Source organism: Larimichthys crocea, chromosome I (genome assembly GCF_000972845.2).
Source record: "Larimichthys crocea isolate SSNF chromosome I, L_crocea_2.0, whole genome shotgun sequence".
In the NCBI taxonomy this organism is placed as follows: Eukaryota; Metazoa; Chordata; class Actinopteri; family Sciaenidae; genus Larimichthys; species Larimichthys crocea.
Genome location: NC_040011.1, coordinates 14,463,645 through 14,491,302, shown reverse-complemented (window position 1 = coordinate 14,491,302; position 27,658 = coordinate 14,463,645). Strand labels below are relative to the sequence as shown.

Sequence of the window (27,658 nt, the reverse complement as noted above, 5' to 3'; positions counted from 1 at the left end):
CTGGATCAGTTCTTCACAACTTCACCACAGATCTGTTCTGCTTTGTATGTGCGCTGCAATGTAAATGGACCCTTTCCAGATGTTTTTTTTTAATATAATGCCAGTTTTTCCCCATACGTTTATTTATTTATTTTTTTACTTTAAATCTACGTTTTGTCGTCGCAGATCGTCTGTAAACCTCATATTCTCCAAATGCTGCAGAATGTATCCCTCATCTGGAAATAATCGTGCACTGTCTTTTTCAGGCCATAGTTGTAACAGTCTCATTACAGTTTTTGGCAGTTTAGTTTCACAGTGACAGTGACACCTGAAGAGATGGAGATGGAGAGAGAGAGAGAGAGAGAGAGAGAGAGAGAGAGAGAGAGAGAGAGAGAGAGGCAGGTATCGAACACGCGTCGTTGCGGTCTCATGGGGCGCGCATGTCTTTACTCCTTTCATCGTGTCCATCTTCTTGAACTTATTATTATTATTAAATAAACAAATCCACCTGCACGAGTCATTTTCTTTCTCATACAATTCCGATAGTCCCCAGACCGCACGTGAAGGCACACCTCACTTCCGCCACCCCAGTGGTTGTCATGGCGACGCGTTGCGTGCAGAGAAATCACATAGTTACGCAGAAGTTTGGGTGACGGCTCTAGTTACTGCAGCACATAACATTCATACTTTTATGAAGTGAAATGAGCAGCTGAAGAGACGAGGACACAGAAACTTTGTTTCACAAACGTCAACACTTTAAGACTCTTCATATCCGGACCGACAGGAGCTGAGGTGAGTGAAGTAATGTTGTTAATATTCAACCATTAGTTATTATATGAGTTTTTTTTTCAAAAAAAAAATTCAATCATTAATTATTATATTAGTGTTTTTGTGAATGTTTAAACCACTTTTAAAATGCGACACCCTTAAAACAATTTCATATACTTTATTATAATTAATTTCTATATTTACCCAGATGTAGAGTAAATTATAAATCTTTTGTCACATGTGAAAATATTCCAGACCCAGAATGTAAACCAATTCCAAAATGAGTCCAGAGGTTATTATTGTCACATATCTCAAGTTCATTAGTAAGTGAACAGAGAACATGTTCTTAAAAATCTATTTCATTTGTTAATGAGTTGATTTGGAAATGATGGTGTTTAGTTTCACATTTTTAACTGAGAAATAAAAATATAATAAATAAATTTATAGCTACCATCAATGGGTTGCTCAGAAGTATTTTAACAGATTTTTGTTTTATAGTATAAGACACATAAATCACTGACATTTTTAGAAGGTGATGAACTGTCCTCTGATGATTAGCTCTTACTTTTACAGACTAGATGTTAGTACAAAACTGCCCCTGCTGTACTATTTGCTTCCATTTCATGTCATTTCTTTCAGTGTTCTTCATGGAAAATATTACAGAGGAATCAGACTTCATGTCAGACATACCCAAGACTGGTTTTTGTAATTCACAGTCAGACTGTGATGATGGGGAAGTTACAGATAAAAGACAGGAACCTGTCCTTGAGTCCATGGAGCATGATGTGGAAAATAGGTCAAGTTCAGCTGATATCACAAAACAGACAGATGACAGCTCCTATTACATCACATGGACAGTTGACATTGCCCTGGCTGTCCCAAGATGTAAGTAAAAATTAAGTATTAACGTTTGCTCTACGGAGATGTTGAAAAAAACTCAAACTAGAAGTCGAGGATGATTTATTGTGAGAATATGAGTGTGCTGTACTACAAATCACAACTATAACAAAAATGTCAGACTCATTTCATCCTTGATCTCATTCATAAACATTTGTCTGTTTTTAGGGGAAGAAGTTGACCTCCCTGAAGCTTCTGAGAAGGCTAACAAAACACAGAAAGATTCATCGACTCTTTTGGTGAAAGCCCATAAATCTCAGAGCTGCTATCATATTGAATACAAGTTACCGGGTGATACAGAGGCAGTCAAAGTGGACATTGTTGTGTTTGGGCCAGTAGTAAAAATGTACACAGAAGAAGAGTTCAAGGTATCTATGACCCGGTGCATGTCTTTGTGTCCTCAATAAAAAATTCATGAACATCCTGAATGAACAACAATAAAGCAGCTACATTGTCTAGAGTTACAGTAAATGACCCATCACTGCACGTGGGTTGTTATAGTCAATGATGATGGTTAAATTATAGCAATAAAATTGGGACTAGAATGTGCCTCTAATGCAAAAAACATAAATGTGTGAATTTTTTAGGAGATTCTGAGGACGTGGCATGAAGGAGATCAGACATGGATTGGTTGGACACAGAATTTCAACATCAAAGTCAACAGGGAAGTGTTGGTCTGTCTACCTTCTTATAAAATCAAGCTCCAGATATGGAACAGTATAAATAAGTTGTCCAAGCAGGCCCGCTATGACAGACTGAAAGCCTTAAAACTTCCAAAGGATCAGCCTGAAGACACAAAAGATGAGTGTGGTGAGCCTCAATTTCAACTGGCCCCAAATTGACTCAGCATTATTACATATTGTGTATACCATTTTTTTATATAAACTAATATCGTTTAAATGATGTGTTCTCTCTAAGGTGGTATCAAGGCTTTGGTAAGCAGACTAAAAACATTATGTGAGAGGAAGTTAAGCACATCCAAAAAACTGTCCAATTCAAGGGGCAGCTCCAAAACAGGTAAATCTACAATCTTTGCCTTATTAATCTCGTCATAATGGTAAACACTGACACTACATTTGCATATACATTGGCATATAATCATAGATTTTTGCCTATCATCATGATAATATACTTTAGCTCAGCTAAGCTAGATATATTTTTCATAACCCCTTTTACAGACTTGACAAACTTTGCTTTTCTCACTAAAACAGAATCTCACATCCTTCATGCTTTTGACCTTGAGGAGATCAAAAAGATTGGCACAGTCTCAGCTGAAATCAGTCCCATTCGTTTGCTGGCAGGTGAGTCAACCTTATATTTATACCAGTGACCTCTTAAACACTCAAAAGTTGTTGAGACATTCACTCAAAACTAAAATGTCAGTAGCACAGGAACACCAAAGTCATTAATATTCATCTTTTGGTGACTTTGAATGTCTTAAGATTTCATGAGATCAATTTTTTTTAGATCAAAGTGGTGGACCATACTGCCACCCATAGAACCCCAACACTTGCAAGGCTAAACAGATAAAAAATTTCATACACTTTGTTAACCATGGATGAAAACACTTTGTAGTGTGTTATTTTTTTCTGACTTCCAGGTGAGACCTCAGTGACTGAACTCTTCCCGATCCGTTCATCTGGTGTATTTGAGATCATGTGCAATATCTCTCTGGACAGACCATTAGTATCTGACCAACTGAAGGCTGAACTCAATCCACTGGTCATCACAATTTTGTCAGCCACCTCAATGCCTTCATCACCCATCCTTTTCCACGTCCTACAGGTGTGACACACATTCAAATTAACGTCCACCAACAATGCCACAAGATATACAGCTTGTACAGAACTAGAATACATTTCCTCCTCATTTACTGTTTTGAGTTGATCATTTTTGATTTCCAAGCTTTGACATTTAGCAGTAAACTTTAATATTTACCTTTTCCTTTCCCCAGGACAAATATGTGCCTGTATACTCCCAGTACAAATTCCATAACTTGAGCATGCACAGGACAAACTATCACAAGCATGACACTAAAATCTGCTTCAGAGATGTGAATGTAATCCTGACTGGCTTGATGAGTCCTGAAGAGCTCAAAGAGTACCTCTCTGGTCCTCCTCTGGAGATAGAGGTTCATGATCGTGACAGAAAGTTGGAAGAAAAAAAAATTCCAGCAAAGTTAGGCTTGCTGTCACTCCCTGACATCTTGTGTGCTATGAAACAGAAGACAACAGTCAGGAACTCTTATGGCATTGCAAGCTTAAACCTCTCTGAGCTGCTGCTTGGGAAGAAAAGCCTAAAGGTGTACTTACCAATCAAATGCTGCCCTCCTCCTCCACTGCGGGACAGGAAGCAAAGTACATGGAACAATGAGATGACAGACACAGCAGCTAGCATGGAGCCCATGCCACAAGGTCGTTATTTCGATGCCAATTCTCAGCTCAAAATCAAAGTTGAGATAGCTTGTCCACTCAGCGTTAAGAATGATGGTCCATTTGGGCGCATCATCTACCTCTTTGACTACAACAACCTCTCTGTGATGACCAGGCTTAGGTCAGAGATCCTCAAAATCAACGCATCGGCTTTCCATCTGGGCTCACCCTCAATGGAAAATATTGAGAAAGCCCTTTCAAATTACACCATGAATTTCAAGCATGATGAGAGCGAGGAGCTGGACTTTGTTACAGGATTCCACGTGCTAGATAAGAAGACACACATCTTTGTTCTTGAAGGGCTGAAACATAAAGCAGTGAAGAGACTTTGGGAGGCTGTTCCTATGAAGTAAGCACATGAACACTATCTTTTCCTAACAACCTGTGCTAACAGTTTTCAGCTGTGCTGTCTACTTGGATACAATGTTTAAATTCCAATGAGAATCCTGCAGTCTGTGCGATGTTTTGCAGGCTAAGTGGGAGTGAAGGAGAGCAGGTGATAGTCCTCTACAACTCAAGCCTGAGTTTCTTCAAGCGCATCTATGACTCATTAGATTTGGGCCTGAGATCTACCCATTTATCTGAGTCACTCGAGACCATCATGAGACAGCCTCTGATCTACATTAGAGGCAAGGTCCTTCAACCATGCTTCCAAGCTTTGTCAAGGTACGCACATAGTAAGATTACTGTAACCTTCCAGGACCATACCTAGATTCGGATGTCTTACTCCATTTTTTATTTTAAAAAAAGTATTAATAGATTCTCCATTGTCCACTTAGGGATAGTTTAATACATTGTAAACATAATATCTGTGATCCCTGTATGGTCTCCTCTCATTTCTCCATTTTGTGCCACCTCATCTACTTCTCTCCTCCTCTAATCAAGGATGTACAAACTGAGAAATAAGTAGAGAGGTATAAATGACTATGTTAGCAAACCTTGGCATTTAGCATTACCTATTTGCACAACAAACTGTTTTCTTCACTGAGTTTACTCAGTTATGGTAAGTAGACTTTTCATAAAGATTATTTTGTGCAAAATAAACCATCGTTGTAGTTTACAAATCATGCCACTAAAGTATGCATGATTCGTAATTAAGCAGCTAAAAGGTTTAAAAATCCTTTAAACTCTTGCATAAATGTTGACAGTGCATGAAAGGCCATGTGTATTTTTGGGAAAAATGTGTAATACATGCCATAATAGTTCACCATGGTAACTATGCATTTCATTCTGAGAAGCACGTGTATTTTGCTTGTAGGTTAAGCCAGCTTTGTCAAGTAAGGCAACTCAAAGATGTTGTGCAGTACAACCTCTTCCCCTCAGCTGACATGATTCTTAGCATGAGCAAGGCATATGGAACAAAGGCTGAGCAGTGGGAGCAAAAAGTTGGCGCAGGCACTAAGGTGGACGTGACTGCTCTGCCTGTCCGGATGAAAAGATGTGCACCGCTCGACATGCACAACACAGAGTACATGAAGCAGCTGCCACTCAAACATTGCAAGGACTATATAAAGGTGTGTAGGTTTAAGTTACTCTGAGTAGAATCAGACGTATTAACAAAGTCACTCACATGTCAGGAATATTTTCCAGGACAATATTAAAACAGTGCAAGAGGACAGTGAGCGGTTACAGAAGCCAGAGGCTCCTGTGTTCAAGATTGAACATTCTGCAGACAGGCCAGCACACATCTACAGCATCCAGACCTTCAACTCAAAGGAGCAAGCCAAGGAGCTGCTCCGCAAAGAGATGACCAAGGTTTGATCAATGTATAATGTATATGGTGCCACTTAATATATCAGTACAGTTTGGTGGCTCTTAGAAAGAGGATTGATTTCTAGTTGTTTGTGTGTACAGTCTTCTTGTTTTTAGCGACCAGGTTTTCTTCAAGGAGGTCAACTTTACAACAAATATTCATAATTCACATCACAGATAACTTTGCTAATGTTGCTGTGTTTTGAAATTCACCACTGTAAACACATTAGTTTTTGTTTGTTGCAGTATCAATATGAGGTAATGAAGGTCAGTCTAGATGTGTGCAGTACATGTTCAAAAGACACACAATAATCCTGTCAAATAACTGGCTGCTGAGCTATTAACCTTAAAAACACTGCTTGTACAGTATAGGCCCAGTTGTATACTTCACTGGGTGCTACAGGTTCAACCATTAACATACTTGAGTTATGAGTTCCTAACAGCGGTTATACATTCACTTACTGACGTACATACAGATGCCTAGCTTTGAAAAACAAACTACAGAGTCAGTGTGACTATAAATGCACCTCTAGTTCATATTCATCAAATCTATCTTAGCCAGACTAATTAGTACTTTTATATGAGATCAAATGACAATATGTAATCAAATGTCTGTGACAAAACCACAGAGAGAGAATTATCCACTCATTCTGCAGGCAGCTGATTATTCAGTTTTACATCCTGCAAATGTCCTATTTGCTTCGTTTTACCCAGCCTTCAGTTATTTTGCTTAGCTAATGTGAACATGGTGGCACATGACAGCTAAAAAGCCAGACGTTTCTTCTCTTGACTCCAAATGAATGCTAATGCTATTTTGTATCTGCTGGATGTGTTTGCTAATACAACTTCAGAAGGCTGCTGTTACCAAAATCAGCTAATGTTGCTTTAAAGGTCCAGCGTGTCAGATTTAGGGGCCTCTATTTAAAGACTATGGCAGTAATGTCATTTAATATTCATAACTATGCTATCATTCGTGTATAATTACCTGAAATAAGAATTGTTTTGTTTTTGTTAGCTTGTCTTGAGCCTTCTTCTCAGACGCTGCAGGCATAGACATATATACATAGACGCCGCATTGAGCGCTGAATCGTACGTAAACGGCGCCGCCATATTGGTTCGGGCAGGTCTGCCCGTAAACTAATAAAAGGAAATGGACTGAACTTCATAAAGCGCCTTTCTACAAAGTTCTTTAAGTTAATGCCTCTTATACACCCATTCACACACACACTAATATATCTGGGAAACAAACAGGCACCAAAAACAACGTATGTAACTTTTAAAGTGATGATTATAAATATTTAACAGTGTTACACACATTAGTAGCTGTAAACACTCAGCATTAGAAACATACATACGTTGGTTTGGTGCTTACATAAGGAGTAACTATTTATAATCATCACTTTAAAAGTTACATACGTTGTTTTTGGTGCCTGTTTGTTTCCCAGATATATTAGTGTGTGTGTGAATGGGTGTATAAGAGACATTAACTTAAAGAACTTTGTAGAAAGGCGCTTTATGAAGTTCAGTCCATTTCCTTGTATTAGTTTACGGGCAGATCTGCCCGAACCAATATGGCGGCGCCGTTTACGTATCGCGACCAACGACCAACCCGCTCAATGCGGCGTCTATGTATATATGTCTATGGCTGCAGGTCCTTTTCTATGGAGTCCGCCATTTTGAACTACCATGATTTTACAATGGCCCAGAAAGGACAAACTAAACTTCAGCGTGACAGTACTTTCTCCTTTGTGCTCGATTGAGTCAAGGGGGGTTTCAATTAGCTGCAATCTGCAATCTAATTGCTAGATATCACCAAATCCTACACACTGGTCCTTTAATGTGCATTACCACACAATGATAATGTAACATTCAAGAGGAGGTGTTTACTGTGATGGATATTAATACAGTAGATGTTTGTCCCACACAGAAATGGATGGAAACTAGTGTCCACCTCATAATGAACTGATCTAAGTCTGTATTCAAAAAGGAAGAGAAAGGAAGTGTCCAGTGAAGACAAACCTGAATGTATTGTGCTTTCTCTGGGTACACCTTCAGATGGTGGGGCGGAGGTTCACCTACTGTCAGCAGTATCACAGTGCTACAGTGGAGCCAGGAGACGTCACTCCCAAAAATGACTCCAATTTTGCTGCAACCTCTAAAGTTTGGTTCACGACCAGAGACGAGCCCAAAGTGCACCCTAAGCACCCAGATGAAGCTCGAGTGGAGGAGCTGAGGAAGGTGATGCCACTCTTCGTCTTGCAGCAGTGTGGGGTCTCACAGGAATAGGAATGCTCAGTTTATTGGCATTCTCATGAATCCTAGCGCAGGAATACAATTTTTATGGTGGTTTAGTTACTCTGTTCTCTTTCTCTATAGCATATAACATGACATGACTAATATCCAGGTATCAGGTAGCGTTGATAATACTACTGTTCACTGTGCTTCCAGCCATGGAGAGAGAACATCCTACATGCCAACATACTGACACCCAGTCTTTCACGGGACATATGGGCCTCAAGTCGGCGCCATGAGGACTTTGAACGCTACAGAAAACCTCCTAATTTCTTCAACTCACCTCCTCTCACCATTCACTTGACTGGTAGGCTTTGTTGCACCATTGTACCATAAAACACTTTTAACAGTTAAAGGTGTTACACCATTCATGCACCATCTTATACTGAAGTTCAGCAGGCAAAAGGGAAGAACCCCCTCACAGGAAAATAGAAATTTCACCACCAACAGCTGTCTCAATATACCATAATGCCATACAGCCACACTGCCACATGACTGGCTGCAGGGCATAGCTGCTACATGTTTTTTCTACGGTTGTGTCATACATTTCTGAAAAAGCCAAAAATATGAAAGCATTACTCTTAAACACATTTAAAAAAAATTTAAAGTAAGTGACCCACTTACTTGCATTCTATTTATGTACATGTATGTATACTTAAGGTTTTAGTTACATGAGTACTGATAGTGATTTAGATACAATAGATCCAGTGGGTGATATATCCCAGCAAGCCAGCAGGTTGTCCGACAGATATAAAGAGCAGCGAATGGAACCAGTTAACGAAAACCACAACATAGCACTCAAAAAAAAAAAAAGAAAAAAGTTTTAAACATTCATGACAGAGTGAAACATCTTTATTGTATTTTCAGTGCTCTGTTCAGACATCACTGTGTCATGGAACAATTTTTTCTATGGTAGGAGTTCCTCGAGAGGTCTTACAAAGCTAACAAAACAGTTCTTTACCATGATAAAATTCTTAGGGCCTGTCTTGAAGTACTAAAATAAACTGCATTAGACTTTGAAACAGGGGAAAAAGACATAGGTAACGGGGGATAGAGTCGGAGGTGAGCCATGGATTTAAATATGTCTGGTTACATGTAAGTTTTTACATTTTAAAAGTTTGGATATGTGCATTTTGGTCATGTGAAGACATTTCAAATCAGTCTGTTTTCAGAACGGCCATCTCATGGGTAAAACCCTTGATGTTGTTGAAGTCGTCCAGAATGCCTGCTGTGCAGAGCTTGGTGCGTCTTTGTTCGGAGTGACAAAGACTAGATGACAAATATCAACTCTGTATACATTATGTCTTTGGACAACATTCAACAGTTTGGATTCAGCCATGCCAAGCTATGTTAGACATCTCCATTGTTTTGGTGCTGACAGGACATGCAGTACTTTGTTTTCTTGCCACACAAGCTGTGCATGTGCCTTTTGATTTTCAGTATTTAGATGGTGAGTAATCTAAGCCCATCTGGCTCCTACTGGTTGGGTTTCATTGGCATCTTGTAACAACTTTGCTTTGTTTACTGGTTAATTAATCAAAAATGGGAAGAGAGGGTGTGTGATAGCTAAGTAGCATCTATTAAGATGCACAAGGGAGTTTCTTCGGACCATTTTTATTTTCAGTTTTCATGAATGACTTACCGTATGTTGTCAGAAAAGCAGATGTAGTTCTGTATGCTGATGACTCAACTTTGTCCTGTTCTGCCAATATTAGCAGAGCTCAGAGAGAATCTACATGTTGAGTTACATACTTACATACTAAATGGTTGAAAATGAACAGATTAGTCTTGAACTCTGACAAAACTAAAGGTATTTGGCAGTAGGAAAAAGCCACTGAGCTCACCTTGTCTATGTCATTTGAGCAGGTCACAGAAATCAAATGATTTATATTAAATTTAAACTGGATAATTTTCTGTCTGATCAGACTGATTACATTATCTTTGTGATGGGAAAGGGCATACAAGGATATGTTCCACTTTTGATTCTGAATGATGTAGCTCAGTCATTTGTTTACTCGGTCACTTGTTGTCATACCTGGAGTACTAACCACACACTAACCACACTTTGAGAAAAAACGGGTATATACTGTTTTTTGTCATCTTTATGTAACACGTCACTGGTAGTATCGACATGTGTTCTTTTTAGAGCTTCTTCTGCGTGAAATCTGTTCGCCAATATCAGACATATCAAAATAGATTTCCCTTTAAGAAGTCATTAAAACATATATTGTATATATTACAAATATTGATCTCACATAGTTATTTTTTTGTTATTGCTGTTTTGAATTCTTTTTTTTTTTTTAGCATTCTTTGATGCCAGGTGTTGGTGACTCTGTCTCTTATATATTATTTCATGTGTTCATGAGTTATTTCATTGATTTATATTTGAGCTAAATTGCAGCTCATCGTCTTTTTTGATACGGTGTGATTTCAAATTGTTATTTTATGACAGTTGTTGTTTTTGTGTAGACCCCAGGAGGACTAATGACTAATGACCACCACAGTGACCACTTTTATGAAACCTAATGGAGATCCAGATAAAGAATAATGGGTTACACTGAATTTAACGGTCTAAGAGTATCTAAGAGATTCAAGATGTTTTCCTACAACTGTCTGCGCTGCAAGCTTTTTCTCAGTATTAAAGGCCAATATTGATATGTTTTGATTGAAGCCCCAGATGGTGGCTGTTTGAGCCAGTATCACTTTCTGCTGCAGAGTATAACACTCCCACACCACACTGGAAAATAGATCTGGTCAGGAGGAGAAACCTCAGTGATATCCGCAGTGAGCAGAATTGATTGTGTTTGTATATAAAAGCATGAAATCTATAGAGTTTTTTTAAGTGGGTGTGCTGTTGATCCACAGGAGAAGCTCTGCAGCAGGAGCAGCGTGATGCAGGCAGAGCTCAGTACCCAACAGGCAACGGCCCAATCCTAGAGTTCAAGTGTCACAAGGGAGGAAACTCAGGGAGGATTGAGGATATACTGAAAGACGAGCCGAAGAAGTATTCGCTGAGGAAACGAGGCATGAGGCTGAAGGTACAGTCTTTGGACTCAAAGGAATATTTGGACAGCACTCATTTTCTGATGCTGTGTCATTACTTTGAAATTCTACTCATCTAGAAATCTGTGGGCTCTCCAACATTACACAGGAGGGACTCCGAAAAAAAAGAAGAAAGAATCACATTGTTTCTCGATTTCTGAGAATTTCTTTTACAACTAATGAACTGACAATTGCTGACATGCTTTTGTCATGAAACATCAGAGCACTGACTTCTAAATGGGTGCCCTAAAATACAATAACACTCAGTAAATTTGAGATGATGCCCCATTACAGCATAGTCATTTAGTCATTTAGCTGATGCTTTTATCCAAAGCGACTTACAAAAAAGGGAAACAATCAAGGTACAGTCTGACAAGGACATGTTAGAGCAGCATTAAGTACACATAGAGTCAAGGTCCAGTTGTGGATAGCTTTATCATGTCCAGTTGTTTCAGGAGGTTTTTTTTAAAAGGTAGAGAGGGACACCCTTGCTCTGGTAGGAACTGGTAGCACGTTCCACCAACATGGGACAACAGGCTGCTACAGTATCAGGCCATTTGTAAGGGCTTTAATGCAGCTGTTCCTTTATACTCCTGGCAAAATAGAGTTTTAAGTTAAATTATTTTTATTATTAGGTTTATGCAAATATGTTTTCCTAAATTATTGTGTTTAATCATCCTACTGCACAGGTTCTGTTCTGGTGTATAAAACCTGAAGACCTTTCACTAACAGTGGCCTAGTATTTGCATGATGGTAGCATTATCTTTTGCCAAATCTGTTCAAAATTGCGCTAGTGTAACATCCAGGCAACTAAATTTAAGAAACCCATCTTAATCTTCCTATGAAAATTGTTCATTTGTTTATAAATGATTTTTAAAGAGTTCTTAAACCTGCAATAAAACTTTTTTGGCCACTGTGGGGCAGCAGAAACAAGCTGTGAACAACAATGACATATCATCACCTCTCAGTAAGATAGCGAGATATTGCAAACTTGTTTGCAACAATATTATACATTCATTGACTTCTTGTTTCTGAACACCTCATGAATGCAAGTCACTCCCTTTTAGCGCCACCTGCTAAATGTTCCACTATGTTCACCAGCTGGTCTCTCACTGTACGAATTGGGCTGAAACTCACTAGAAAGCTGTGTAAAACCAAAAATTCATCACTATAATATTGACATTGTTTTCACATTGCCTTACATCATTCTAAAAATGTCAGCAGTAGTGTTGATGTTTTTCACTCTTTGTTAACATGTTTTTTTCAGTTGACTGTAGCTAACAGCTGTTTTCTTTCGTGTGTCGCAGCCTTTGCCTCAACAGTATGTGATGAATTTCAGCAGCGACCAAGCAGAGGAAAAGAAGAGTGTGGCTCTGGCTCCAGGCCCCTGTATGGACTGCAGCCTCAGCAGCAAAAACAACGCCATCGCCAGACACGTCTCTCCCTCCAACATGTACCACTATGTGTCATTTTAACTTAAAATATTTATTCAGAAACTCAACAGATACTAATAACCACCAAAGGGTTCTGTGTTCACATGGTCTGTTGTCTTTGCTCCCTGCAGTGTATTCAGTACGGAGCGTTCATTCCTGCACAAGCGGAGCGCCCCGCCTCTGACAGACGAGGAGAGGAGTATCTTCACCTTTCAGCAGTGTCTCACATAAAGACGCATACACCAGTCCGGCCTTTCAGGAATATTGTAGAAGTCAGAACCCACAAGAACCATACCTGTTATACCAAATAGTCTCACAAGCATTGAAGCCAGTATCTTGTGCCATAATTAATTAAAACATTAAACAACAAAAAAGCCTCATAAATCTTTTCATTAATTACATTAGTGTACAAATAATGTCAAGCTAAGTCAGAATATATCAGCAATCATTAGGACTGAATTGGACTCATCCATATTGTCCAAGCAGAACAGAGGAGACACTGCATTATGGTTGCACTGCAGAGCTCAGTATGTTCTTTCAAGAGGGTGAGAGCAGACGTAGGCTCTGTTCTCTAAGACCTCCCTGGCGATCTTCTTGATGTTTGCGTCGTCGTTCTCAGGAGAGTCTGGAACAGATTGAGACGGGGAATTACAAAACACGGCGTTTTCATTCGTTAAATACAAAACACAACATTCTCATCTGTCTGGAGTCGTGTCACCGGATCACTCTGAAGCACATATAGGACATTGAGAAAAAAAAACGTGTACAGTGTGAAAATGAAAAGCAGTGGGGGGGGGTGGCTGGGTTTGAGTGTTGGTATGTGAGGTTTGGTGGGGAAATTCCGCAACACATGCAAGTCTTTTGTACTCGAGATGCTGTGACAAAAACAAGGCGAGGGGGCTGTTCTCAATTACCATTTTGTGTTGCACTTACGTTTTTGCAACTGAGTCATCAAGTAGTTGTTCTTGAAGAAAGCGTTGGTGCAGAATGTGTTTGCGAGCAGCACCTAGGGAAAAAAGGAACAACACTCCCGTCAACAAAACCTGCAGACGTGAATCCGGCTGGAAAACAAAGAAACTAGATGTGATGCAGGAGGCGGTTAAAAGCACAACGCGGTCAGGAGGAGAATCGAATGTGAAACAGGGCGACTGCAAACAATTTTCGTCTGCAAACACAACACAACTGGAAACATGCTCAGATCTGGTCAATAACCCACATGTTTTATTTTACAAAGATATGTCAGATTAGCTCTTTAATACAAATGATGGAAATATGCCAGGTACAGAACCAAACATGAAGACAAACAAAGCTTTATCTGATGACTGGGAGCCATGTTTTCTCATTAAATAATTCTAAACTTGGTTTGGATCTTTTTCTGAAACATTTTAGTCAAAGGGAAACAACTATCTTTCAGATGGAATTCAGTTTAAAAGCAGCCTGTGTGTGTGTTTCACATCAAATACAAAAGGTGGACCACTACATGTTTGATGACATCTACGCCTGTAGCCACAGCAGACAGGAATACTGGAGGAGGAGCACGGTGCTGCTCAGTTGAAACACAAAAGGAGGATAATACAAAGCATGCTGCCTTCTTTAATGTCTCTCTGCGTGTTTGCTCTACATCACTGGTTCTGATTATGCACAGGACATCCTGCAGTTAGACACGTTCAAATCTGGAGCTCACTTCCCGCTCCGACCCACGTCACATACGTCTTACTGCTCACATAAAAAAAGCTATTTTCAGCACAAAGCGGAGCAGCTTCGACACCTCTACAGAACAGTGAAGTGAAAACAGCTGTATTAGAGTCAGAGCAGATAACAGGCCTAATTAACATATCTGCAAGAAAAAGAGGAGAAACAAATGAAGAGGTGACAGCACGTTGTGACATGCTGCTGCTTTAATTGCTTTCAGTCGACTACAACTTGCTGCAGTAAGTGAAAACAGCCTAAACTAATTAGATAACAATGTGGTTTATTAAGCCTGATACCTTCACTGATGGTAATTAAGACAGGACCTGCTTTCAGGATAATTACATTGCAATCAAGACGGAGGCTCAGATTATGAGATGAGATTATGAGGTGTGTGTTAGGGTTTGGTAAATAATGTCAATCACACATCCAGTCTTTCTAATTAAAAAGATAATTTCAAGCAAAGGGAACAATAAATCACACCCATCCTCACGGATGATGCAAAGACGTGCAGCGTGGATGGAGCTCAATGACGCCTGGGTGCTCAAACAAGCCAACTATAACGGCACCCACCTGTCAATCAAAGCAGCCGCGCTGTTAATTCTGCATAACTTTAAGCCTTAACATGATTTGTATGGGTACAGGTGAAGCAAGTGGCATCAAAGAGGTAAAAAAAAAAATCATTCATCTGCTTCACGTGGTGTCGACATGAAAAGTGGCCGCACGTTTTTTTTCCTCCATGTTCATGCACCATCTGTAAGTGCTGATGTGAGTTATTTTTAAAACTTCACTTCTAAACCAAACCTGTTCTTTTATTTCCAAATCATTAAAAAAAAACAATATCCAAACAAATTCAAAAAGTTACACTGGAAGAAAGAGTGCTAAAAACACTCTGAACACTTCCTGTGCAGCCACAGACAGGCTGAAGCTGCTGCTCTGCTAACATTAGCTGGACACAGCTGTTTGTCTCTAGGTGCCCTGCAATAAGCTGCCAACTTGTCCACGGTGTACCCCGCCTCTTACCCTCAGTCAGCTGGGATAGGCTCCAGCCCCACCATAACCCTGATGAGGATAAGTGGTTACAGATAATGAATGGATGGTATGTGCTTTCTTCTCACCTCGTGGTCATGATTCCTGAGGCCGATGCTGATGGAGCGGCTGGCTCTGGACAGGACAGCCGTCATGGCGTAGACGTTGATCAGCACATCTGCTACTCTCTTCAGGAGGAGCTGTTCATCAACAATGGTCTGATGACATCAGGGGATAAAAAAATGAGGAGACTGATCATCCATTATTTTCAACTTGCTTCTGCATACGTCTGTGTCTCTGTTTTTGAATTGATCAGGTAATCAGACTTTTTTTGACAGCAAACTACTAAAAATTTCTTCTTGTCCGATTGCAATTGTTGCATATGGGTAGCTGGTACTAACTGTTCTTCTGGATGGAACACTCACTCACTGCTGTTCAGCAAACTGTTTGGATTTTGCTCTTAGGTTGTGATTAATGACTTCCTGTGTTTGGAGATTTTCTGACAGACACCATGCAGACACATCTGGGATAATATGTGATACGTGTGGGGTCTATGTTAGGGGGCGAAGTGGGACGCTCTTCTCTTGGCAGGTTTAAATCTTTCTGAGGCTTAAGATCAAAATGGATCTCTCAGTGGGACGAGGTTCTGAAGCTGTCCAGTGTCAAAATGCACAACTGTGAAGTAAAGTGGGCCTGAATGCCATAACTCACATTTATTACAGCACACACAGTCGAGCCTTCTCTAACCCCTTCAAGCTTCTGACATTAGACTGCATAGTAATCTCAGTTTGTTATGACTAGAGTCTTCTTGTCATAGTTTTGATCTCCATTCCTATCAGTGATAACAATATACTAAATTCATCCCGGATAGCATGGCAACACTGATTCAATGGTGATTCATTGTTGATTCTATGTTGATGCATTGTTGATTTAATGTTGATTCAATGTTGGTCTGCTATCTGGGGGATTGGTTTAATTAATAATTTTTCAATGTTAATTCAATGACAAAACATTGATTGATTGATTTTATGTCTGTCTTGATCTATTTTTCATCATTAAAATTATGTCAGGGTTCACACCTGATGAAAAATCAATGTTATATTTCAATGATGAGCAATGCTGATTCAATGACAGTTTTGTCACTGAATGCATCAACATTGATTCAATGTTGATTCTATGTTGGTCAGCTATTTGGGATTGCTTGGGACAGTTGTTTGTACAATGAAGGAGTTATGACCAACATTTCCAACACCCATAAGACCCAAATTATTATGACACCAGAATCGTCACATCAACAAAGATCAATAACAATGCCATGAAATCACTAAGTATGTTATTGTCTCCTTTGTCACTATGCCCTGTGGCATAGTGGTTCATGTGTGTCCCACAGTGCGGGAAATAAGTATTCAACACATCATTGTTTTTTTCCCCATTCATTTTCCAATGCACATGAAATTTAGAGAAGACATCAGCGTTATCTCCACTCTAGAAAAAGAAATCTGAAAATTCCAAACCACAAAATGAGTTATGGGCCATTAAGCAGAAAAACAGGAAGAAGAATATTGAACACAGACAGAAAGAGCCACCAGAAAACCAGCTGATTCCAGACTGATCAGCTCTCCTAGCTGTGTTAATTAGAATCAGTTGGGTTGGTGCATGTAGGAAAAAGAGTGTTCCCACCTTTGAATGCAAGTAAACAAATTATTGGTTACCAAACTGTCACGCAATAAGTGATCTCATGCTGAGGCAAAGGCTTTTGCAACATTGTCGAGCTCCACAGCAATGACACTGATTATCAATGAACTTCTCAACTCATACATGGTTCTATAAGCACTGTTATCTACAAGTGGAAAGAGCATCACTCCATCGTGAAGCGACCATGCACAGGAGTCCCTTCAAATACCTTTCACCTGTCATTGCGCTTTATTGCCCATAATGTTTTTTTGATTGATTTAGTCTGGTCTACATTTCATGTGAAAAACTGCTTGGAAATATGTTTAAGGAAAATGTTTTAATGTTGTGTTGAAAACTTATTTCCCCTATAGTTATGACAACGTCCCTGGTGCGATCCTGACCAGAGACCATCATTGCATCTGTCACCCCTCTGTCTTCAGACATTTCCTGTCTGTGTTGTGACTGGCAAAATATCAAATAAAAAAACCCAAACACAGCCCAAAACACAGCTTGAAAAAAAAAAAAAAAACGTGGTCCTGTCTCTGACAGATGTGCACTGCTGTCATCAGGCCAGTAATGAGCTACACAGTAAATGACCATTACACACGCACTAGAGTTTTGTTCTTCCTCTCTGACATACAGAACTATTACACTTGATCAGTTCATCAATCACTGCTTTGATTTAGCTGTTCTCCAAAGTGACCTGCCAATAAACATCAGCAGCAGTTAGGGATTAATTGTCTTGTTCAAAGACACTTCAACATGTGGACAGGAGTATCTGGGAACAACCATACAGTTAATGGCCAACCCACTCTACCACCAGAGGTACCGCTGCCACCAGTTTCCCCCCAATTTCCTCAAAATATCTCAGTGTCCCAGGTCTGATCTTTAATTGTTAGAAGATCAGTCAGGAAAAAAAACACAAGAACTTATTTACTTTGATTTAAGCAGTTTAAACCTTAGTGTTCAAAGTCTTGCTCAAGACTGCATTGTGATAAAAGTCCTCTGAGGACACTTCTCATGAAAAATGAAGGCAAATGATACAGGAAGTTGGGATTTGGAAAGCTGACATATTTCCAAGAGGTTTATAGCTTCTTTGGGAAAGCTGTGATTACAAAAGCACAGTCAGGGAAGAAAAGGAGAATGCTTCGGAGCAGCTGTCTAACGCAAGATTGCCACCTCAGAAACACAGATTCAAGGATACAAAGAGACAGCTGATGTCTTTAAGAAAACAATGTTTAAGACAAACTAGAATCATGACATTTTGTTCAAAGGAATCTGAAATGGTTGGAAAAACAGCAGTTGGATTTTCCTGTTCAGAGTGTAAAATCAATCAAATGTTACCTTTCCATATCTGTACAGCAGGCTCTCCACAGTCAACCCCAAAAGGTAGATGTTCTGTTCCATCTTCTTTGCACTTTCCTAGAAACAGAGAGTTTAGAGAGTCTGTACACAAAATAAATTAAAATATAAAATACATCTGAAGCCTGCAGAAAAATATGTATCCTTTAAAATTCTTACTGCCAAGCTGGGATGCACCACTCCATCTTTTCCCGTGAGGCCGAGGTCCACTGAACTTCTGAATGTGTCCTTCAGTTTCTTGCCGACCATGCTAAAAACCGTACCTATATTTCCTTTCTTCATCTCCCTGCAGGCAGAGCAGAGGGAATGCTGAGAGACCAAAGACTGACTTGTGTGTTTGTTTAAGGGAAGACTGCACACACAGCGTAGCATTCAGTGACTAAAGAGCCAGATTTTCCTCTGGAGTTGACAGACATCGAAACAGAACAAGCAACTATTTGCTATCAAGTCGTCAAAAACAACTTTAAAAAATAGCAATGTGTCGAGCATGAAAATATGACACATCACAATCTATGTTTAGTCACATATCATCATTATATGAAGATATTTTACAGTGTCGTATAAGATTTATTCATACTTGACTTTTGCTGTGAGGATTTTGCCAGCATACTGCATTCCAGTGAGAGCGATGTACATCCTCAAGATTTCATTGGTTCCCTGAAAACAGACAGCAGGGAATAAAAATATAAAAATCCAATTCATATTTATTATACCACATATTAAAACATGGAGAATAGCATTTTAAAAATGTGAAATCTAAACAATTTTGAACATAATTTTGAAAATGATGCCTTACATTGTGAGACAAACAGATAAACTGCGTTTAAATGGCTGAAAAACTGCAGTCTGCTAACTCCATTTATCCCACTACAGAGAGAATCATCAAACTTTGGAGGTCAAAGGCGACACCTAGTGGCCACGTATAGAATAGATCATCTGAATAAACCGGCCCACAGAACATTTTTTTAAAATCCACGCTTCTAGAGATACTCCAACCACTTAAAAAAATGGTTCACTTACTACCAACCAAACTTCATAAAGATTTCTGAATATTACAAATTTTATTTATTTATTTAACAGTTCCAAAAACATGTAATCACCAAGAGCCTTCTCTATAGGCTTCTCTTTTTATCTGATTTCTCTCCTAATTTAAAGACATTTAGCCCGAAAGTATCAGAATAAAGTTTTAAAAGACACATTTAATCAATGCAGTATGACAGAGGACGTGATCTTTGGTGCCTTCAGCGGTAACTACCGGCCTGATTTTAATGACTGAATAACGACAGGAGCACCTCAAAGATAGGCAGGATGCGACAGTCCCTGACGTAGCGCTCATACGGGTAGTTCTTTGTGTAGCCCAGACCTCCGAGAATCTGCAGAGCTTCACTGACACAGATCCAGCCTCCCTCTGAGCTGAACACCTGAATGGAAGACAGAGAACACACACGGTGAGAGGTTTTGTTTCGTACCACCTCTATATGAATGACGTTTGATGACCATGCTGTCTAACCTTGACCATGGCAGCCTCGAGAGAACAGTCTGGAAGCCCCGGCCTGTCCATCATCCCGGCTGTCAGGTATGCCATGCTCTCCATCACAAAGGCATTAATAGCCATCAGTGCGAACTTCTCCTACAGTAACAATCAAAACACACACTTCATTCACCAAGTTATTCTTCCTCGAGTCAAACTGAAGGGCCGATTGTTCAGATCGTACCTGGATCATCCCAAATTCACTCAGGCTTTTGTTGAACTGTTTTCTGGTCGCAGCGTACTCGGAGGTCATCGCTACACAAAACCAGACACAGATGACTTCAAACTGAAGACATTTCACACATGTAGACTCATTAAACAGTCAACGTGTCTTACCAATCAGTTTTTTAATCATTCCAGCTGAAGAACTGCCCATACTGAACCTCCCTGAGTTCAAGATGTTCATGGCAACCTGTCCGACAAAGCAGAAGTTTAGTACAAATCAAAATGTTCTTACAGAGACAGTCATGTTGTGAAGGATCAAGCTGACCTTGAATCCACCGCCTACTTCTCCTATTACATTCTCCACTGGCACCGGGACGTTGTCATAGGACACTTCACATGCTGAAAAAAAGTCACAAAGTTGAAGGCACAAACTCTACAGAGTATTCAAGTGTTCACCCTTCTCATCCACACTCATGAGGGGCTTACTGTTGGAGCCCCGGATGCCCAGCTTGTCCTCTGGCTTGCCGCTCGTGACGCCACCAAAAGCCCTCTCCACGATAAATGCTGTAATCTTATCTTTCTTCACGCCATCGACAAGCACCTCCGTCCTGGCAAACACTGTCATGATATCTGCCATGTCCCCGTTTGAAATCCAAATCTGACAACACAGACAGAAAGACGTTGGGTCTTTAACGTGACATGAATAATGTCAAAAATTCAAAGCCCACGTTGAAAATCTGTGAGCCTGACTCGTCTCACCTTGGAACCACTGATCAGGAAGTGTTTTCCGTCTTCTGACAGGACTGCGCGAGTCTGAATGGAAGCCGCATCGCTTCCACTGAAATGATGAAACAGAGTGTAACTGAAGCTGACATGCTTTGCTTTTCATGTTTTATTGTCTAAATCAAAGTAGATCTAATGTGTTTTTAATGCTGATCAATAGAAACACACCCTTTAATGTCAGTGAAAACGGATCTCTACAAAGTGATCTAAATATAAAATACAAAACAGATGATGGAGACTGGAACAGTGAAAGAAAAAAAAGAGCCCTGAAGGAAGAGATTTCAGTGTCTTTACCTTCCAGGCTCTGTCAGACAGAAAGCTGCGATGTGTTCTCCTGAGGCCAGTTTGGGCAGATACTTCTGCTTCTGGGCTTCATTCCCTGCTATCAGAATCCCCTGAAACACCAAACAGTGGATAACAAGTCACACAGAGGAATCCCCTTAAAACACAGTTCATTGTTAGGATACAGATCACATCATATCGTCATCACAGACCCACACTTTCCCTCCAGTTTGTCCACATAACAGAAACAAAACAAAGTTACACTGTTTTTATTTATTTTTTTACCTTCAGCCCGATGGCTTGATGTGCAGCCAGTGTTACAGCAATAGAGCCATCTAATGAGATGATCTCTGCCAGACGTGCATACATGGTGTTGGACAACCCAAGACCCCCTGAGATGAAGAAAACAAACAAACACTGCCTTCAACTTTGTGCTAGTAAGACACAGAGAAAGTATTACTGTATTTATAACTGTGTGAGAGAAATAATGGTGGTGCCATTTCGAACTCAGGGTTGTGTATAAGCTGATGTGTGTATAAGTGATGTATAATTAACCTAATGAACTATGATCATGTTGCATGAGTTCAGATGTGTGGACCTGAAGTCTGTTAATATACACATTACACAGCCCCATGTACAGAACTAACTGACTCAACTAAATGTGTGTTTGGATTGGCTGTCAATGCTGTAGGCAAACACACACACACACACCCAAAAGAAAAAACACCACTCACTCTATCTACGAACAGGGACGACACTGCATGCAGTGACTTTACTGGTCATGGACGTCAAACTAAACTAAAAGATCTATTTACTAAAGCTACAAGAACAAATACTGTGTTAGTAACCATGTGAGAATCACTCTCTGAAAACAGACATGCGCATATGAAAGCAGGATCTGCAGAGAAGGGACCAAGAGCATCAGAAGTGTTTCTGCTTATAGTCTGAGTAATACTGACCAATCATGTTTGAGCTTGCTTTGGTTGTCAACAGTCCATGTGGACCAAAAGAGGCGGAACACATTTTCTCGTGTCTCCAGTTCCTAATCACACTGCAATTGAAGGCGTGGATATCTGTTATCGTTTTCTGGATATTGACTGGCTACAGCAGAAGCCCTGAAACATTGGGTGTTGCCCCCAGAGGCTAAATCATCGTCAGCCGATAGCTAGCAGAATAGATGTTGAGATGTCAGTGTCAGCCTGTTGGTCCGCCATGCTGGTCTAAACTGTAAAATCTCTACAACATTTGGATGGATTGACATCAAATCTGATTTAGACAATTATGGTCCCCAGAGGATGAATCTGAGAGTTGTACCTTTTTTTCCCTTGAGCAGCCCTATGAGGTTTATTTTTATGGCTTTTTGAGTAAATTTCTCAACAACTATTGGATGGATTTCCTAAAATGTGATTAGACATTCATGCTCCCATCAGGATGAATTGTTATCCCTTTGGTGATAATATACAGAAGTTAGGCTTAATATTCTGTATCCAATTATTCCAAATGCAATAAAATATATATTATATTATCCATCCATTATCTGTAACCGCTTATACTCATCAGGGTCACGGTGGGGCTGGAGCCTAACCCAGCTGACTGAGGGTGAGAGGCGGGGTACACCCTGGACAAGTTGGATGCAATTTCAGACAGAAAGGCCCCAGCTGAGGTTCGAACCAGGAGGATTATATATATATATATATATATATATATATATATATAGTTCTAGTTATATATAGTTCAAAATGGAAAACTTGTTTTGTAAAATCTGTTTTAATCTTTTTTTTCTTTTATCAAGTATAATTTTCCACATTAGCCTTTGAATCTAAATGTGGGTCATATATAAGGAAGCTAACTTAACATGCATCTTACCGTACTCTTCAGGAATCATGATTCCAAACAGTCCAAGCTCCTTCAGCCCATTCAGAGTCTCTGGAGGGATTTTAGCTTCTCGGTCGATCTTTGACGAGTCGACTGAAATCACAAAACATCATTGATCAACCTCAGACCTCACACCATTAATGTATGCACGCAGCGTTCACCACATCAGCTCCTTCACCTTCCTCGTTGAAGAACCTTTCCACTGGTGCGACGAGCTGGTTGATCTCCTCCACTTCTTCATTTCCAATTTCAGGGTAAGGAAGACCTCCGCCTGTAAAGACACACGCTGTGTTAGAACACAGATGACTGACCCACACACACACAAACACAAGAAGTGTTAAGAGCTTTACTTCTGAGTTCAAACATTCCTGCGTAATCAGATCAATAAAATTTGACTCTGCTTCACTTTGCTCTCAATCGTACAGACATACTTATAGACAGAAGTACAGTTTAAAAGACAAGGGACATGACAGGTAGGCGCAGACATAAAAAATAAAAATAAAACATAAAAGATAACTATATACATATTTAAAAGATATATATATATATATATATATATATATATATATATATATATATAATCTATATTATATATATATAATATATATATATATTACCTACATAATAACACACATAATCTATATATAATATACACACACACACACACTATATATATATATATACAACACTACATATATATACCTACATAGATATTACATACATACTCTACATACAATACATATATATATATATACACATATAACATATATATATATATACACATATACATATCTACACTATACATATATACATATTACACATTAATATATATATATACACATATAATATAATATCTATCTATATATATTATATATATCTATAATACATACATACACACACATACATATGTGTATATATGTAACACACACATATATACATATACATATATATTGTGTGTATGATGTATGCATGCATGCATGCATGCAGTGCATGCATGTATGTATGTAGTATGTATGTATGTATGTATGTATTGTATTATTAATATTATATATATATATATATAATATATATATATATATATATATATATACACACATACATACATACATACATTATATTTATATATATATATATACACACACACACACACACATACATATATTATATATATATATATATATATATATATATATCATATATATCATATATAAATATTATATATATATATATGAGTATCTGTCTATAGACATTTGTGGACTAGGTAAACGACTGATGATGCATAACAATACAACATAATATGCAGGAGCAGTTGATGGATACTTTTCTTACGTCATCCAAAACGTTTTTGGATTACTGGTTGGAGAAAACAAACTTTTCACAGTCGAACTGGTCAGGAGACAGGCTGGCTTTGAGGATGCGGTTTGGTTGTGGCTCTGGTCTAGTTAAAGGGTCTCCGACACAACCAGAGCTGTCCCTATTTGACCCTGATCCTGACTCATGAGTGCAGTCATCTCTCCTCGGCTCCGTTACCTTGTTCACCTGACCCAGGAACAGGTCCTTGGCGTAGGCGAGCTTCCTGCAGTGACTCCTGAAGGACCTCCGCTGCCGGAGGCTCAGCGCTTCTCTCCCAGCCTGCCTCACGCTACAGGCGAGCAGCCCTTTACCGATCTGCGCACATTTAGACAGAAGCACCAGCCTGTTTACGGTCAGCATGTTTCCTTCACGGCGACAGCAGGGAGCACACCTTTCACCCCTTTCTGTCACACACTGATGACGTGCGGTATATGGTAGATGGTATGTTCAAAGACCCTCGGAAACTGTACATTTCACTTTAACGAACGTGAATCAAAATCAGAATCACTTTAATTAGCACACACGAGGAATTTGACTCCGGTTACACTTCCTCTCTTACTACAAACATATATAGACATAGCATAGGTACCGTTAAAAAACAAAGGAGGACTTGACAGGTAAACATAGTCATAAACATAAACAAGAACAAAAACTATGCACATATAAAAAGGTATATCAAGCTCTTTATGTCATTTGCCGTCACTGCAGGGGAGGTCATTCAGTGTAGCAACGTCAGAGGAGCAGAATTATGTCACATCCATCAGTCTGCATGATGTCACGCGATGGAAATCTTTTGTCGAGCATCATAGGAAAATCCAGCAGTCCATTTATGTCGCGAACGCTCGCTTTACCACTACTTCTGATATTTCCCACAGCACCTGAGTGCAGCATTTCAGTATAACAACGCGACAAAAAGACCACTTGGTGGCGCAATGACCAAAGGAACTACAAACTGAGGCTGTAAAATAAAAATGATAAAACTATCAAGATCCAACTTGTTTCAGGCTCTAGACTTATTTCATCCTCAAACAAAGATAGCAAAATATATATACGGAAAGATAAAAATATCAGTCTGTCTACAAAGAGAAATAATAAATAAATATAGAATAAAAATAAATCTATAATAAATATATAGAAAACAGCTGCTCTGTGTTGTACAGAGCTATAATACAAAGCATTCTTTGCTGGTAGAGGAAATGGAGCCCTGTGTTCGGCCCCTCCCAGTCGCATGATGACGTTGTCCTGCCGACACTGAGGATGTGGCCCTCAAAGCAGGGATCTATTTTTAGCTCCAACCTCAAGGGCCGGACAGACAAACAGGGCAAACTGTCACTCAGACCACCTGCCACAGTCAGGCAGGGAGCCAAGCATGGTGGCTGGACAAGACTGAGAAAGAATCAGTGTACTGCTGTTTAGACCTTCAGCAGTGACGTGCCCCTGAAGAAGGCCTCTGTATTGTTGGATAGCTACAGGAGGAGTGAACACACAAACATGTTTGTTATCTGCTGTGGGTAGGGCTGTAAGGCTGCCACTGAGGACACGGATGTCATGTATGTATTGTCTCTGGGAATGCGGGGATTTTAAAGGGGAACTCCAACAATTCTACACATGAAAGGTCGATTTACACGTCATGGCCTTGAGGGTCACTCGCCATGTGAAAATAGTTGCATGATGTCTTTTGTGGCTCGGGAGGGACATTTGTCAAGTCTGTCATTGGGGTTACCTCAGCTTGAGCTGGAAGATGACACAGAAAGCTTGTGTTACAAACTGTGGGTGTGGAGTTTCAAAGATGTGCAAATTTACCAAGCAGGGAGTGTCTAACAAAAGATGTTATTGATTGCATTATGGAAATGGTATGAGCAAAGGGGCTTTTAATGACCCCAGCCCAGGAGAAGGTTTTTTTGGCCTGACTAAGAATTTTATTTTAGATGCAATGTCTTTTACTTTGACTAAAAGAAAAAATGAATCAAGAGTAGTGTTTCAACACCAGAATCTTTCCTGGCAGTGTGGTAAATGCTTTGAAACATCATTTTGATCTCCAAACTGAGAGATAATCTGACATGTATTGATTGTTTGGTGCTAGGGGACCATGGGCTCATGACATATTTCTAAAATTCTGGCTAATGTCTTGCTTTTGGAGTCATACATTGATTTATTGGTGGATTATCCTAACCTTATACAATATAATATTATCAAAGGAGCAGATAGAAACCGCTTTAGATTGTACTATAAGCACTTACAGTTATAAATAATTGTATACGTAATGCAGCTGTCCCCAGTCAGCTGGTTTTAAGTGGTAGTGGTGACAGTGGTAGTTATCTAATTTATCCTTCACTCATCCTTGAGCAAAACTCCGAGCCTCAAATTGCAAGTGATGTTCTTTTGAAGCAAAAGAAAAGAAAATCACTAGTGCAGTCCTGGGCCTCGAGGACTACTTTAGGCGTCCTTATATTCTGGGAACACTTTTTTGTTTTGTTTTGTAGGTAGACAAGTCTAATAAAGTGTGGCCTTCAAAGTCTTATAAGGACACTTAAGGGTGGTCTTCTGACTGTAGAAACACCTATGAAAGGCAGGTTCCTAGTGACCGCTTTTAGAAAGAAACCCCTAATGTGGAGCACTTTAGAAAGCCTTGGGTGGTCCAAGGATTAAAGAACCATAGTAGAAATCTCCATATAAGTATGGTCCAAAGATTCTTAGGTTTTGTAGGTAGACGAGCCGATTAAAGCGTGGACCCATGTTAGGGTGTTCCTTGGACTGTAGAAAAGAAAAACCTTGTGTGGTACTTGGAGTCTAGAACCATTTTGAAAAGCCCAGTGTGGTAGGATTCTTGGGATACTTTTTGGTATAAACGCCAATAAGATTGGAGTTAGGAACACCTTTAGATAGAATACCTAGGTGCATATAAGTGTGGTCCATCCATTCATTACCAGAAACTGTTCACCCCTGGCAGCGTTGCAAAGCCAGTCCCAGCTGACATTGGTAGGGTACATCTTGGACAGGTCAAAAGTTCATCACATACTCCACATACAGTAGAAAGGTCTTATCCGGTTGGTGGTATCCAAGGACCTTCTTGCTGTGAGGCAACAATGCTAATCACCGCCACCCACAAGTGGCTAAAATTAGGCTGAGAATTCTTGGCCCGGTCTTATGTAGGACAGCTTCAATGTAAGTGTAGACTTTTTAACACTGTTTAAAGTATAACGTTCTATGCAGTATGTGCAGTTCTTCATTTTTTGAGATAAAAAAACAGTCTGGATTCTCGGACCATTTCCAGAGAAAGTCTATAGTAGTAATGGTCCTAGATAAACCCATCATTCAAC

At 39.6% G+C, this 27,658-nt stretch overlaps 2 protein-coding genes across 3 annotated transcripts; one reads left to right on the top strand and one right to left on the bottom strand.

Moving 5' to 3' along the window:
- Positions 1-568: 568 nt before the first annotated feature.
- Positions 569-12,858, top strand: cfap92 (cilia and flagella associated protein 92 (putative)). Of its 2 annotated transcripts, none has more exons than XM_010734655.3 (16): positions 569-771; positions 1,464-1,632; positions 1,813-2,012; positions 2,232-2,454; positions 2,563-2,661; positions 2,856-2,945; positions 3,245-3,429; positions 3,599-4,425; positions 4,548-4,742; positions 5,335-5,590; positions 5,667-5,831; positions 7,884-8,066; positions 8,277-8,427; positions 10,986-11,158; positions 12,470-12,615; positions 12,727-12,858. In XM_010734655.3, the coding sequence occupies exons 2-16, from the start codon at positions 1,521-1,523 to the stop codon at positions 12,824-12,826; spliced, it is 3,105 nt and encodes a 1,034-aa protein (XP_010732957.2). In that variant the 5' UTR covers positions 569-771; positions 1,464-1,520; the 3' UTR covers positions 12,827-12,858. The 2 variants fall into 2 exon arrangements, with proteins under 2 accessions (XP_010732957.2, XP_010732956.2); XM_010734654.3 differs by having other exon boundaries at positions 1,387-1,632.
- acad9 (acyl-CoA dehydrogenase family, member 9) lies at positions 12,629-27,328 on the bottom strand. The gene is made up of 19 exons (XM_027279211.1): positions 27,266-27,328; positions 24,516-24,627; positions 23,164-23,256; positions 22,977-23,078; positions 21,396-21,502; positions 21,123-21,223; positions 20,805-20,883; positions 20,532-20,703; positions 20,371-20,444; positions 20,217-20,292; positions 20,065-20,135; positions 19,860-19,979; positions 19,642-19,770; positions 18,927-19,006; positions 18,509-18,635; positions 18,332-18,409; positions 15,403-15,531; positions 13,529-13,601; positions 12,629-13,220 (listed from the first exon to the last, which is right to left on the bottom strand). Exons 1-19 carry the CDS (start codon positions 27,326-27,328, stop codon positions 13,120-13,122), a joined length of 1,887 nt encoding a protein of 628 aa, XP_027135012.1. The 3' UTR covers positions 12,629-13,119.
- Positions 27,329-27,658: the final 330 nt, after the last annotated feature.